The 14947-nt window shown below is 40.1% G+C and overlaps 1 protein-coding gene across 1 annotated transcript in view; it reads left to right on the plus strand.

Annotated features, from left to right (window-relative positions):
- The window catches only part of TSPAN3 (tetraspanin 3), a 38460-nt gene extending 25114 nt beyond the window's left edge, over window positions 1-13346 (plus strand). Inside the window, exons 5-7 of the mRNA XM_065411545.1 lie at window positions 4299-4451; window positions 4823-4906; window positions 12389-13346. Coding sequence (XP_065267617.1) covers window positions 4299-4451; window positions 4823-4906; window positions 12389-12481 — 330 coding nt within the window. The 3' untranslated portion in view covers window positions 12482-13346. The remainder of the gene's footprint in view (window positions 1-4298; window positions 4452-4822; window positions 4907-12388) is intronic.
- The last annotated feature ends 1601 nt before the right edge of the window (window positions 13347-14947 follow it).

Here is a 14947-nt window from a genome sequence, read left to right on the forward strand (position 1 = left end):
CACGGGGGTTCCATTCCGCGGTTAGCGTGTAAAGCGAAAACTGCGTATAGCCAAAACCCCATTGAGTTCAATGGCGGGCGAAATGCCCGCACTACAGGTATAGTATTAAAATTTTTTGTTTTGTTTTGTCTTGTCTTGTCTTTTTGCTGACCACGTAAAGTTGAAATCGTGCATGTTAAATGCGCGTAAGATGCAACAGACCTGTATTTCTTTAGATACTAATTATAGGGAAATGTTCAGGTTAACTTTATATACTGATGTAATATTTTTATCTATCTTCTGAAGTGTTCCTGCAAGTTTTATTCTTGTGATAAATTCATTGTTCGTTATCCTCTGTGAAAGAGACTCCATTGCCTCCTTTACTTTTTGCGTTGGCCATGAACATTCCTATCTAGACCCTCTGTGTAATTCAAATGGGAGATTTAACCCAATTTAAGTCACTTTTTTGAGCTGGTATTAAGAGCAGTTATCCATTAAGGAACTAGGGGGCAAAGTCCATATGGGACAGGACTTGAAGAGCTGCATTAGATTAGGACTTTCCCAGCTTTTGGGAGAAAAGTAGCTTCTTTAATAGGTTGTGGAACTTCTTCCCCTAACAGAATGTCATTGACGGTACCCCTCAAGGGACCTACAAATACTGCTTTTCTACCTTGTAAAATTCAACTGGAAAGCCATCAGGTTCTGGATTTTTACCACTTTTCATACATGCTATTGAATCTAAGATATCTCCTTCTGTTTTTTAATCTAAGGTTTCTTTATCCGTTTCTGTTTGTCAGCAAGCCTGCTACTTCCAAATATCTTTGAATAATTTCAGGGCTAGGAATGCCTGATGTATAGGTGTTTATAATAAGCAGCAAAAGTAGCACACATTTCATTGGAGGAATATGTTCTTTAAACTTTGAACCAGTAGCTTCTCACTTATTTCCTTTTTCATAAAGCATTTGCTTTGTTATACCTAAGGGCTTTTTTGATGGACTCTGTCATCAACATATTCAATTTCCCCCTAATTAATTAATTCATATACTTTTTTGAACCTGTTTTTTATGAAAGCTTTTTTTTCTGGAGCTCTTTCACTTTTCAGTAGAGGCTCAGTTTATCAACTGAACCTAAATTCTGCTTTACCTGCCTCCTGCAGAAGACCTCTTTTTATACTGTCTTTTATTTGAACACATTGAACAGTGTCCTCTTTAATTGCTGCAAACTGACCTTTGTCCCGGAGAAGGAAGCAGTGTTCAGTTCTCCAAAAAAGGGATCTTTAGGATCCATCCTAACTATCAAATACTGCTTCCAATGGGGCATGATCTGACTATGTAATGTACACCTCTACCTCGATATAACGCTGTCCTCGGGAGCCAAAAAATCTTACCGTGTTATAGGTGAAACCGCGTTATATCGAACTTGCTTTGATCCGCCGGAGTGTGCAGCCCCCCCGCCCCCCCGGGAGCACTGCTTTACTGCGTTATTTCCGAATTCGTGTTATATCTGGTAGAAGTGTACTAGTTTCTGCAGATCTTGTCCACTTCATTAAGGATTTAGAGATGAATCTAGTATATCCATGAGGGTGTGAATAAAATGTGCCACCTCATTCCCTTGGGGGCAGTTCTCTCCATCAATCTGCAACTGAATTGTTGGCACAGCGAAAGCAGTGCAGCACCTGCTTTGCTATCCACCACCTTCTTTATCAGAACTGACCGCTTTTCTTTGGCTGAAGCCAAAAAGTCTGTTGAAACCAATTACCTTTCTTAGCCATAATTTGTCTCTCCTGAAAATGCATTTTCATGGAGTAAAAAAATCCAATTAAAGATTGTTTTGTTTTTTGGGGGCAGAGGGTTCCCCTTTAATGATTTTATTTAGCCCTTTGATATTCAAAGATTCTATTTTAAGAGGAAGGGACACTGAAAATGACTTTCAATTACTGGAAAAATTGAAATGGTCATTCTTTAGCTGTTTAATGGCATGAACATGAGTTTAAATCCAAAAGTAAAATACCAAAATAGAATAAGAATCATGCCCAAAATCACTGAGTTTTGCTGAACCTTAAACCCCTGTACTCTCCCCATGAATACTTGGGACTGCAAGAGAAGCAGTCCCAAGGAAGTACCTTCTGCATGCATGGAACACTAACCTTCACCCTTAGGAGTAGATTACCATCTGATCATTTGAGTTACGTGGGGAGGATTAAACAGAAGGCCTGAGGAGTCCTCCCTGTTCCCTCTCTCTTTTCTCCCTCTCCTCTGTCCCTGAGACTCACCACCCAGTCCCGATCCCTTATCATTTATTTTCTCTACTCTTTAAAATACAGACCATAGCTCTGAGTTATGATCACCCCCATTAAAGCAAACATTATGCTATTTTTCTTTATAACCTAGTTAAACAATAACTTCTCGTTCCTGGTGACTCCCAAGAAGTCCTTTCTGGTTAATCTTCTTGTTACTCCTCAGGTATCAGAGTCCTCTTGTTCAGTTTCACATCTACCATTGCCAGTACATTCTCTAGTCTCCTGTCTTGTCTTCTCTTATCCTCTTTCTCTTGGGTTCCATTATCTGCAAAAATTTTCTCAGCATTTTATTAATTTCTACCTCTGCAGTATCCTCTTGAACTTGATGTTTTGACTTCTATTCCAAGTATCTCTAGTGTGTTTTTCCTTGTGTTAAGTTTTTAATGTATAATATTGGTGGGGTTTTTTTGTTTTTTGTTTTTGGAAGCTGAATGAGTTTAAATGGGAATCCCCATCTCTAGCAGATATCTGCCCTCCTGAATAGTGCTGTAATTTCTCCCAGCTCTCTCCTTTTTTTTTATAAAGTGAAGTCATGGGAAAAAATTGCAGATTGTGGCCTTTGAGTTCTGAATACTGTCTGGCTTTCTCTCTCTTCCCCACCTAGAGTGACCAGATGTCCCAATTTTATAGGGACAGTCCCAATTTTGGGGTCTTTTTCTTATATAGGCTCCTATTACCCCACCCCCACCCCATCCTGATTTTTCACACTTGCTGTCTGGTCCCCCCCATCGCGCCCTCCCCCCCCCATGATTAAATCTTTGTTTGGTGATAAAATTTCACAATGAAATGTCTGGGTCTGTTATAAGGTGGAGGAGACAGTGCCTTGTGTGCACTCTCCACTTTCACCTCTTTCAGAGGGTCCCTGAATACTGATGATCATTCTCACCCTGTTTTTCTGTATCATTCCATTTAAGCTGCATCTTTCTCTTTGCTCCAGCAGTGCCATGTGGTTCTGCACTGCATGCTCTCTTGCTGCTTTTGGTCTTAGGCCAGTCTCTAGGCACCGTTGACTCTTATTTTCCCAGTCAGTAACTTTCTTCTTTTACTACTGGAATACTGGACGCAATATAATTTCTCCTGGCCTTAAACTCTGAGATTAACTCCCACGTGTCAGCTTCAGTGGGTATTTGATTTTCTTCAGACTTGACATTTCTACCTGACTTGGCTGCCATGTGTTCACTTGGAATCTGAAAGTCTTCCCTACACTGTGAATCCGAAACACTCTTCTTCTTAGTGAGGTTTTTTAAATTTTGGATTTTTTTAAGAGAATCCATTCTCTGCAGCCTTGTTCTCCAAAGTGTGCATGGGCAGGGGTGGGGTTGTGGAGTTTAGTAGATTTCTGGGGGCTGAAGTAAGCAAATTATCATCCCCTTAGGGCTCAGGCTTAAGGCTGCTATTTTAGTCCGTCCCAATTTTAATGTAGTACAGTACTGCATTGGTTTAGATTTGGTTCACATTTTGAAGACTTTCTTCACACCCATGAGGGCTAGAAACATACTTGTTTAAAATGAGAGATTAAATTCTGAAGCACACTTCCATAGCAAGAAGTGGACTCTGTAGTTGGTTCTGTAGCCATTTGAGCACAGGAAATGGCTCCAGGCCTCCACTTGTCTGAAGAAAAGCCTAATGGAATAGGGCTTTTCTTAAACTTATAAGGAGTCCCAGATTTTTATGAGATGGAGAGCATAGAAAACTCAGTGTTAAACATTTAGCATCCAGAGGTAGAATTTTAACAGTATTTCATAGCTAGTTTTCAGGATCTGCACCATAAAACTAGTTTGAAGTTGAAAGTAATACTAGTAACATTCAATCTGTAGTTTCAGTTTTTGGCAAAACATTTGTCATGCTAGGTGGCAAGTGACAAGACCTACTGTAATGTTCAATATTTAAATAACACAGGCAGCCTCTTCTAATACATCTTTGTTCATGGCATTGTAATTAGTTAATGCATATTCTTAATTATTGTCCCTTTACTAATAACTTTGATATACATGGTGGCCTTTTCTCTGTTTTTCTGCAGCTGCGCTGTTGTGGGATCCACAACTATTCAGACTGGGAGAACACTAAGTGGTTCAAAGAAACTAAAAATAACAGTGTACCCCTCAGCTGCTGCAAAGCAACCAGCACCAATTGTACTGGCAGTTTGACCCACCCAATGGACCTTTATTCTGAGGTAAGCCAGGCCTGTGAATTCAGTTTACTAGTATGTACAAAGCTGACAGTCATTTAAATTTACCTGTTTTGATGGCCAATGAAGAGGTTTGGGGTATATTTCATATATCAGGGATCTGATCTGGAGTCTGATAAATAACTTATTTTGCTCTTCTCCGTCTCAGTTGGCTTGCCCATCCTAAAAGCCAGCCTTCAAACTCCTTGGTTTTTCTTGAGTTTAAAGCAGTTAGCACTATACTTTAATTTTCTATCCATTCTACTTGCTGCCTTTGACATTTATTTCAGTTTATTAGTGGATATATAAGCAAAGCTTCTATGCAAAGTTATGACCAGGCTGAATACTTCCTAAATGCTACTGCTTGCTTGTTTCAGGGGTGTGAGGCTCTAGTTGTAAAGAAGCTACAAGAAATCATGATGTATGTTATCTGGGCAGCTCTGGCATTTGCTGCCATTCAGGTGAGATTTCAAAACATTTACTCTTTTTAGCTGATAAACTTTCATATAAAAATGAAACTCTGGACTGTAATCCCAGGTTACCATGCAAATGTACCAGTCTTCAACAATTTTAGTTTTTTTTTATTTTGACTTTGAGTTCCATTGACCCAAGTGTCAAATAACCAAATATTTTAAATTGATGACTTGTGGTTATTTCTAAATTGTTCAGCGCCTTCACTTTTGCTGGAATGTGTCTCGCCTCCATTTTATATAAGATCTCCAATATAAATGACCAATGTATCTGAACATATCTGACATTCATGCTTAGCAAATACTTTTCATGGATACGCTTAATGGTGGTTAGCATTTAAATAGTTACAAATTCTTCAATTTACAACTCCCTTCAAACAAATAGGGGCAGTTCATTCTAATGCTGCTGTCAGGAAATAAATCAACAACTAAATCATAGTATCTCAGAACGACCTAAAAAATAGCTATCAAAAAAATCTGGCTAACTATTACCAGGGCCGGCTCTGGCTTTTTTGCCACCCCAGGCAAAAAAGCCTCCGGCCGCCGCGCCCCCCCCCCCCCCCGCGGCGGGGGAGGGCGGCCGGAGCCCCGGTGGGGGCTCCGCTCTCCCCCCGGCAGCCGGGGGGAGGGCGCCGGGGGGGGGGGAGGGCCGCCGGGGGCTCCGCTCTCCCCCCGTCAGCCGGGGGGAGGGTGCCGGGGGGGGGAGGGCGGCCGGAGCCCTGGGAGGAGGGCAGCGAGCCCCGGCGGGGGCTCGGCTCTCCCCCCGGCGGCCAGAGCGCCGGGGGCAGGGCGCGGGGGGAGGGCGGCGAGCCCGGCTGTGGCCCCGCTCTCCCCGGCGGCCGGAGCGCCGCGCCGCCCCCCTCCAGGTGCCGCCCCAAGCACAAGCTTGGTGGGCTGGTGCCTGGAGCCGGCCCTGACTATTACCATGGCCCTTTGGAAAGGGGCATTGCACTGTGCTCTGAAGGTCTGATTCAACTACTGGGCCATCAGGGGAAGTGAAGTCCTGAGTTGAGGACCCTCCAATAAGAATTCTCTGTACACAAATCTAAGGCATTAGCTCAAGCATCACAGCTGATATTTATTAACTGAAGTTCAGTTAGTGCATTGATTTACATAATGAACATCTTTGTAACACTGCACTTATGTAGTGTATTCTGTTCTTTGTGATAAGTTAAATTCCTTAATGAGCAGGTGCAATGTGGCCGACTTACAGATGCTGTGAATACCATAACTTTGAATCTTGTAAAATTAAAACATGTTAACTAGGTTCCCTAGATAGATATTGAGATGCATATTAAAATATTTAATTCTCTAAGTAAATGGACTTTGAAAAAGTGTTCTGACACTTACTCTTAAATGTGCCTGTATGTCCAGTATTCTGCTGCTTTGTTCATTAGTTTAGGCAGTTAATACGTCTAAAAAATCAAAGCATTAATCAGGTGTTTTCTGATGTAGCAGTGGCACTACAGTCCCCAGTGAAAACTATACTGTGCATGCTGAGTGCTAAGATTTTTTTTTTTTTAAAGCTAACTAAATAATCCCCAGCCTTTTGCAGCAGAAAACTTTAACCGGTGTAACACTTTCTACCTTCAGAAAAGTCAAAACAGCTGAATAAAGTTATTAAACTTTCATAATTTAGCTTTTGGACTGAAATTTGTCTAAAGGTGAATTTTTGCCGATGTTCAGCACCTGAAAATGCATCCAGTAATGGAACTCCATCTAAGTGCTAAGATAAACTTATAAAACAGATAAATCTGCATATAGATGCTGTGCATTCAATGGGGTTTCATTGTCTTGAGCTGGCTTATTTCAGATTTATTAAATGCTAATTTTTTTGCTTTTGGATAGATCTGGTTATTCCAACCCTTTGGAGGAAGGTTTGGATCTTCTGTTAAAGTAATGCATTTTGCCTTGGTGTTTGAAAAAAGTGCTCTGTCTTGTACCCATCTTGCACTATGCAGTATTATGACATTCCTATGGAGAGAGGTTTTTTCCTTGTGTAAACTTAATGTATTTGAAGTCATATTCTTAAATTAAAAGTGCTTCTGAGTTGCTTGCTAGAATGAACTATCTTGCTCAAGAGAGATACTTTTGCAGTATGGGAACCTAATGCTGGTTGAAAACTTCCATCCTTCTGGCATCAGAATTATTATTTAACTGTAAATATTAAAACCTACTTTAACTAAATCAGTGTTAGAGCAGAAGCAGTTATAATAGGGGTGAGCAGTTGGTGCTTAGAGATAATTCAATATTTAGGAATAGTTCTGATTACTCTGGAAAAGTGCTCTTGAATATTCAGCTGTTGAGATGGAAATTGTAACAAGCTGTGCTGGGTTTCTATAAAGCAAGGTAGCTGCCTCTAATAGGATCAGAAATGGAAGTTTTAGTTGAGAGCTTTCAGCATCTTAACTGTCCCGTCTATGCTTTATCAAAATCTTCAGTATACCCTATTTACTCAAATATGTCACACCACTTGTTCTTTGCAGCCTTTTGTGCAGTGTCTTGATATCCTGGTTTCAGTTGTTAGTTTATTGATGTTTCTTAGTATTCCATTTTTGTTGTTGCCAGGTACGGAGTTCAATGTTTAGCAACCATAGTTGACTTTTCTTGTCTGGGCTTAAGGTAGAATTCCCTCCTCCCCCCCCCCCCCCCCCTTAAACATGTAGGGGAAAAGTTTATGAAGTTGTGTCCTAATTTCCAAAATGAGCTATATTTCTTATTTTGGAGTCTGAGGTGTGAAGAGATGCCCACCCTTCTCCTCCCCCCCCACAAAAAAAAATGGTTATTAAAGCACTGTTAAAAATCCTAGCTCCTCAGCATGGGGCTATAACCCACGTCACTCTTTCAGTCATGGATGTGTGTGCCTGTCAGTGTCCCACTGACTTGCCAGTTGTAAGTAAGCATGCTCATTGTGTAGTCTCTGCATTTTGGGTGGCACTTGCTTTGTGGTGCCACATGGCAGTACTCTAGCTATCAGCAGGGAGAGTCCAAATTATGTCTGCAGCAAAGGCTATGTAAACACTTTGCGCAAAAAAAAAAAAAAAAAAAATAAGGAAACATCAAAGTAGGTTTTCTGCCCTTGCCAAGATATTGACGTAAGTTGTTTGAAATGTTTTCATATAGAACTGAAACAAACCATGCAACACCCATTAAGAAAATAGATTATAAGATCTTAAACACATAGCTCTGGTGTTCGGTAAACAGTTTCTGTTATTTCACACCTTTGACATTTCTGTTTAGCCCTGACTGCAATAGGAACTATTGACCTTATTAAATGTTACATCATCTAATTGGTTTTGTTGTTGTTGATAAGGTTTCAGTATTAAATAAGACATTGGTTTAATCTAATTTTTGATATAGTCAAACTCTACTTTTGTTTAAGCCTAGTCCTAACTGGCTTTACTTTATTAAGTAAACCTCCAGTAGACCATTTAAAGCTGTAGCATGTAGTGTGGCCAGGATTCTGTGTAATGCATATAAATGTAATTTCAGTACATACGTTGTGCATATGGCACAGCAAGACTGTATAAAAATTAATTGAAACATGGATAAGAATGTCACCTTTAACAAATGGGCTTTGACCTAGTAAATGTGAATTAGAGCGGCAGTGATCTTCTCCATTCATTAAAATTTCTGATCAAGGCTTTAAGAATGCACACAAACCCCATTATGACCTCATTCTGTTGTTTATAATAGACAGTAAGAATAATGCTTCTGGCAGCTCTGCTTACAGCAACTCTGTATTGTCACTGTAACCGAAAAGTTTTTAACTTGTTTCCCAGCTTAGCAAACGCAGTTTTGATATTTGTTTTAAAATGAAAAGACTGAGGCAATGAAAGGTTACTTACATTTTTTGTTAAAAATAGCCCTTCTTCCTGGGAGCTGGTATTTTCCTGATATTGAGCTAATACAGAACATTTTAATAGCAGAAACTGTAGACCCACCAGAATTTAGTGGAGCTGTCACACATCAACTTCTCTTTAAAGTGGTAAGAGAAGGATAAAGAAAAGTGGTAGCACAAGTTTTCTTTGGTATCCTTTACAGATTCTGCACAAGAAGTCATTCTGCATCACCAATGGGTATAATCTCGTCGTTTTATAATTTTATCTCTAAAAGTGTCTAGCTCTAGAGACTTTTTTTTCTTTAACAAGACACGTTTAGCTTAGATGTCAGAATAAGGAACTGGGAATGAAGGGGCAAGAAAACAGTGTGCTTGTGCTGCCAGAACCTATGCTGTCTGATTAACTTGTTTTAAACTTCAATTGAAGGAATGCCATCAAGTTTTCATATAACTTTTAAGATGGATCAAATTTGGGGGCTAATTTTGTGGAAGTTCTCAAAGTTCTAAATGTATTTAAAAAAATCATTAGAAAATTTTATCATTGACTGTTCCTCCTCACAATATGCATTAATCGGTGTTTGTTCTGCAAAGAAAGAAAATGAAATTAATTTAATACTTGAACTAAAGTTTGAGACATTGGTAAAGTCTTTTTCGTACTAAGTTATGAATGACTCTTTAGAGTCGTTGCTGAGTGATAGAGTAATATAAAAAGGACAATCTTAGGCTAAAAATGTGTATTTTAAAAAATCAGTAAGACTCTTCCATTGATTTCAAGATTTTAGAACCTTTTTCTGTTAAACTTAGCACCGTTTCAGTCTTCAATAAAATGAGTTTGTGCTGTTGCACAGTTACTATTTCTGAGGGGTTGGAGCAAAAACTGTTGTTGGTTCTACAACAAACATAAAAGCTGCTTTTTCTTTAAAATCTTTATCAGTTGCTTGGATTCTCTCCTATCTGAGGGGTTCCAATAAAGCCACCACTTTGTTAATCCGTTAGGGTGGTGGTATAGGTTTCTGAGAGGCAGAATCTAGGATCAGAGTTAATAGATTTAGGGTCACTTTTCTTTTTAAAAAGTCCATTTGAAGTAGTGTTCAGACTTCCAGTCACTGACTGGATCCTTTTCTGTGAGCATTCAAAGGTCTCAGCCATGTTGAGGGCTGGTCTCCTGTAAACTGCAAGCAAGCTGAAAGGGGCAAATTCATCTAAATTCATGGGTTTTGTACATATATTCCTGATTAGCTGGGAGGCAATTTTTCTTAATAGCTTATTTTATATGGTTTGTTCAGTGGACCAGTGGTGTCATCAAAGGTGGGAGCTTTCTCTTAAAGTATTCCTGAGCAACTTCTACTTCCTAAAACTTGCTTGACATATTAAGAAATAAACCCAGGTTTTTAATAAACTGCAGAGTGACCAAACGGAGTTAGTGTATTGTCAGCTAACATTGTGCATGTAAATTACAAAATGGCTGACATTAGGAAGTAGATACTGTGTAGTTCAAATTACAGTGGGCAAGCTAAGAAAACAGATCTGATCATGGAGGATAAGTAAGTGCTTTGATGGAGGGAGGTGTGAAGATACAGCTTTCAGAAATAAACAGATATTAACTTGTGTTGAAGATAAGATTTATTGGTCCAAGATGTAAGTACTAACTACAGTGAAGTAGAGATCAATATTTTGGTGAATGTTAAGATTTTTAACACTAACCAAGGTTCTCTTGATGAATAGGTAGTACCAATACTTTCAAGGTCTTTATTTTAAACAAAACACCAAACATGGAAATCTTTTCTTCTGGCCAAAAATTTCAACAGCGTGTTTTCCTTTGGAGACTGATGTTCTAACAGCTGATGCACTTGGAAGTCCCTCAAACTGTTCTATGAAATAATTGGCTGCATCCCATTAAATGCATGTAGAATCTGTCAGACATTGTTCTAGACCTGACTTGACCCAACAATACATAATTTGACTGCCTTCACCCAGTCATAAGCTACAATTAGTTTTATATGTAATGGTTATAAACATTATGGAATTCCTTACACTACACTAGTGTTTGAAATATGGTTAGTGAAATGGGTTGGCTTTTAATGACCTGTCAGTCAGGAATATTTATGGCAATGTTGGTATTGCCAGTGATTGAAGACTAATTCACACCTACATTTTATTAATTTTGAACTGAACCGTGATAACTTAACTAAATTTAATACGGACTCAGAACTGTAACACAAACTTTGGCATTGATTTGAGCTAACATCTCTTAATGTTACTGAGTTTCAATGTGCAAGTGTACATTCCTGGACACACAAACAACATTTAGTACATGACTTTAATCATTTCAAATAACTGTCAAACTGTTACCCAATAGTGTTTCCTTGGTCAGTAAATAATGCAAATCTGAGAGGTGTGAATTTCCCTATTCAATGAAACCCAGTGGCAACATACATTCAGAATCTTCTTGACTTGTGCTGATGTATTGGTCTGCCTGCAGGCCTATTTTCCATTAAACTTGAAGAGGCAAGGCCAAATTTCAGCATGACTTGACTGAGTTGCAATGTTCCATTCACTTTCAGTCCAAGATTTATGAAGGAACCTACTGAATTTCTATAAATGTCACCCTGCAGGCAGACATCAAGTTATGTAAGAGAGCTGCTGTCTGTGTGTGTGGCCTCTTTGGGAAGTACTTCTTCCTTTATTCAGCCTTATGAACGAATCTAAACAATAACTTAACTGGCAACCTTTTCATAAGGCATCATAAAAGGGTAAAGTCAGACATTGTCGACTTGGTTGCAAAGCAGTTCCAGCCTTCTCATTGATGTCTTCCTCAAGCATTTAACTTTTTTGTAAAGTACTTTGTTACTTACAGCCATGAATACATTCATCTCAGATTAACATCCCATGTACATTTACATGCTAATTAGCTGAACCCCCAGGTTTCTGGCAAGCTGCCAGAGTGGCCCTTAGAGCAGCTGTGCACCAACCTTTGCAGCACTAACTGGATTTTAAAAGGTGAAGACTGCAGCCAGGCCCACACTTCGCCCAAAGTGGGCACATTAGCAAAGAAGAGGCCAGCTATACCATGTCCTTTTTTTAACAGACAAGTCAAATTATGTTAACTTAAAGTACAGTCTGATTTTGTACATTCTGGATTACAGTAATTTACACATCAATCATCAGATAGTATGGTTCTAATTTCCCCTTTGAAACGTTAAACTTCTGGCACTTGGATATCCTTCTTCTGTGGCAATTGAATGTTAAACCACTTCACCTTGATTTCAGTCTTTCTTATCCACTAATATAAAGTTTCCACCCTTTTTAAATTAGTCTTGATTTACATCTGTTTGCATAATAGAGGCAGAATACAACAAATGATTTGACCAAGGAATAGCCTAATGAAAGATGCTCCTATAAGGTGATTTTTTTTTTTTTTTTTTTTTTGGTAAGGATCAGTTTGGAGCTTAATTTTATATAGTAGCTGGTAAAGCTTTTCAAAAGTCACCTTATTTTGCCTTTCATCACACTTCAGGCTTGATATACAGTAATTTGAAATATACTGGCAACTAGCCAGTGATTGGTTTCTGGATGTTAATCTCTTACAAGTATCTCCTGTGTACTCAGTTTTGTTTTTCTTTTTTCCATAGCTGCTGGGCATGCTGTGTGCCTGTATAGTGTTGTGTAGGAGGAGCCGGGATCCTGCTTATGAGCTTCTTATCACTGGAGGAACCTACGCATAGAAGATAATGCAAACCTAAGCTTGAATCTCTTATTTACTTGGAAGGTGAATGGGCCTGGTCTACTGCAGTAGTTTTCCTGCCTATGTAGACTTAGCTAAAACACACCCTGCACAGATGAGGGCAGCTGTAATGTACACTGGTGATGAGCAAAGCAACTTGGCTTTCCACATACCCATATACTTACCTGTGACTCACTATTTTAGCCAGCTATTCATGTATCTAAATATGTTTTAGTATACTAGCAAACTTTCTAATTTCAGAACCATTTGCAGATCAAGATTAATTTGGTTGACATGAAAGTTAAAGGAAGTGTGCCTAATTTGATAGATTACCTCTAAGCATTAATTCACTGATTCTTACATATATATGGAATCCTTTAAATCTTCACTATGTGGAACTTTTTTTGGCCAAAGTTGTACAAAGGAAGTCTGCTGTATTTAATTTGTGATGGTAAATATATTAATTCTTACCTCTCACCAGTGTCGGTTTTTTTAAAAACATAGGTGAAGTCCAGTACACTTTAAAGATAAATTGTAGGAAATGACTACTAACCAAAATAATTTTAGAATCACAAGCGTGCATCTTTGATCTTCTCAAATTCAGAGATCCAATCTTTCAAACTTTAGTGTTTTAAAATAAAGCTGGCTTTTCAGGAGCAAAATGTATGCACTACTGTTCTATAATGAATTTTCATTTTTTCTATGAAGAGCTGTTTTATGTGTTGAGTGAACTGTTCTATTGTAGATCTTAAGTTGGTTTGGAAATAATGTAGCCATGTAGGGTAGCAAAATAGTATGTGAAAGTGATCTCAACTGTAAATAGTAAACCTGATTAAATAAAATCTCTGTATATCCTCCCTCAAAACGTACCTGCTTGTATTGCATTTTTTTAAAGATTTCAGCACATCCAGCCCCCTTTTTCTACAGCTCTCTAATGTGAAAGCATCTATTTTATCAACAGATCTGTATTTTCTGATGTACCATTCTCTGGATAAATGGTAGGCCACTTACGGGTTGTGAATGCTTGAACATGATTCACCAAAGATCTAGTACTTTAAACAGGGTGGTAACAAAGTTATCACTGCCTTTGGAGAGAAGCTTTAAAAGCACCCCTCAATGGGAAATTACAATCAGATATGGGTAATGCACCAAAGTTGCATTTTCAAAACTGATTTAGTCACTTAAGAGCCTAGTTCCAAAGTCAGTTTTGAAAATGCAACTTTAGCATTTTTGAACATTTTACCCCTGTTCTATTCAGAGCACTTACTTCCCCCATTCACCTTACTGCTCTCACAATCTTGCTTCCCCATCCCCCACTAGGTGGTGCTGCAGAGGCTCTGTAATAATTCTGTAACAGGCAGTGCTCTAGAGCAGGGGTGGACAAACTTTTTGGCCCGAGGGCCACATCTGGGTTGGGAAATTGCATGCAGGGCCATGAATGTAGGGCTGGGGCAGGGAGTTGGGGTGTGGGAGGGGGTGCAGGTTGGGGTGGAGATGGGGTGCAGGGTGTATGAGGGGGCTCGGGAGGGGGTGCAGGGAAGGGTGCAGAGTGCAGGAGGGGGGCTCGGCAGGGGGTTGGGGTGCAGGATGGGTGTGGGGTGCAGCAGGGGGTTGGGGTGCAGGCTCCAGCCCAGCACCGCTTACCTGGAGCAGCTCCGGGGTGGCAGCGGGGCTAAGGCAGGCTCCCTGCCTGCCCTGGCCCTGCGCCACTCCCAGAAGTGGCCAGCACCATGGCCTTGCGGCCCCTAGGTGGGGGAGAGGCAAAGGGCTCCGTGTGCTGCCTCTGCCTGCAGGCACGGCTCCCCGCAGCTCTCATTGGCCGTGGTTCCCCGTTCCCGGCCAATGGGAGCTGTGGGGAGTGGCACACAGGGATGTGGTGCTGGCCGCTTCTGGGAGCAGCGTGGGGCCCGCGGCACCATGGGGGAAGCAATCCCACGGGCCAGATCCAAAGCCCTGATGGGCCGTAGTTTGCCCACCCATGCTCTAGAGAAATCTGTGGTATCAATCATTGGAGGAAGGTGGAACAGACTAAATAGCATAAGGGAGCAGACCTAGCAAGAAGATGTCAGACTGAAGAAATTGGGAGAGCTGATGTGGGGAATCAAAATGGAGGGAGAATTCAAACAGAGCAGTTTTAAAGACTTTTGGGAAGATACCTAAGGGCTTCTGGACACAAGTTGAAAACTAGCTGAAGCAATGAGGAAAACACAGGAGCCCTGTTCTACAGGTCTGAAAATACCTTATGAAATGAAGGTTGTGAACAAGCTCCATCATAGCTGCGCCAATTTTGATGGAATAAGCGGGACTGTTTATTCCATGACTGTATCACTGTACAATACTAAACCATTCAACGTGGTTCAGGGTTTCGAATATGGAGAGCCTGGCCTGCTAACTCCCTGAAAACACACAATTCATGCCAAAGCTTGGAAACTTATTGATTAGGATACACAGAGAATTGGAAACTAAA

The sequence above is a fragment of the Emys orbicularis genome, chromosome 10 (assembly GCF_028017835.1).
Source record: "Emys orbicularis isolate rEmyOrb1 chromosome 10, rEmyOrb1.hap1, whole genome shotgun sequence".
Taxonomy (NCBI): domain Eukaryota; kingdom Metazoa; phylum Chordata; order Testudines; family Emydidae; genus Emys; species Emys orbicularis.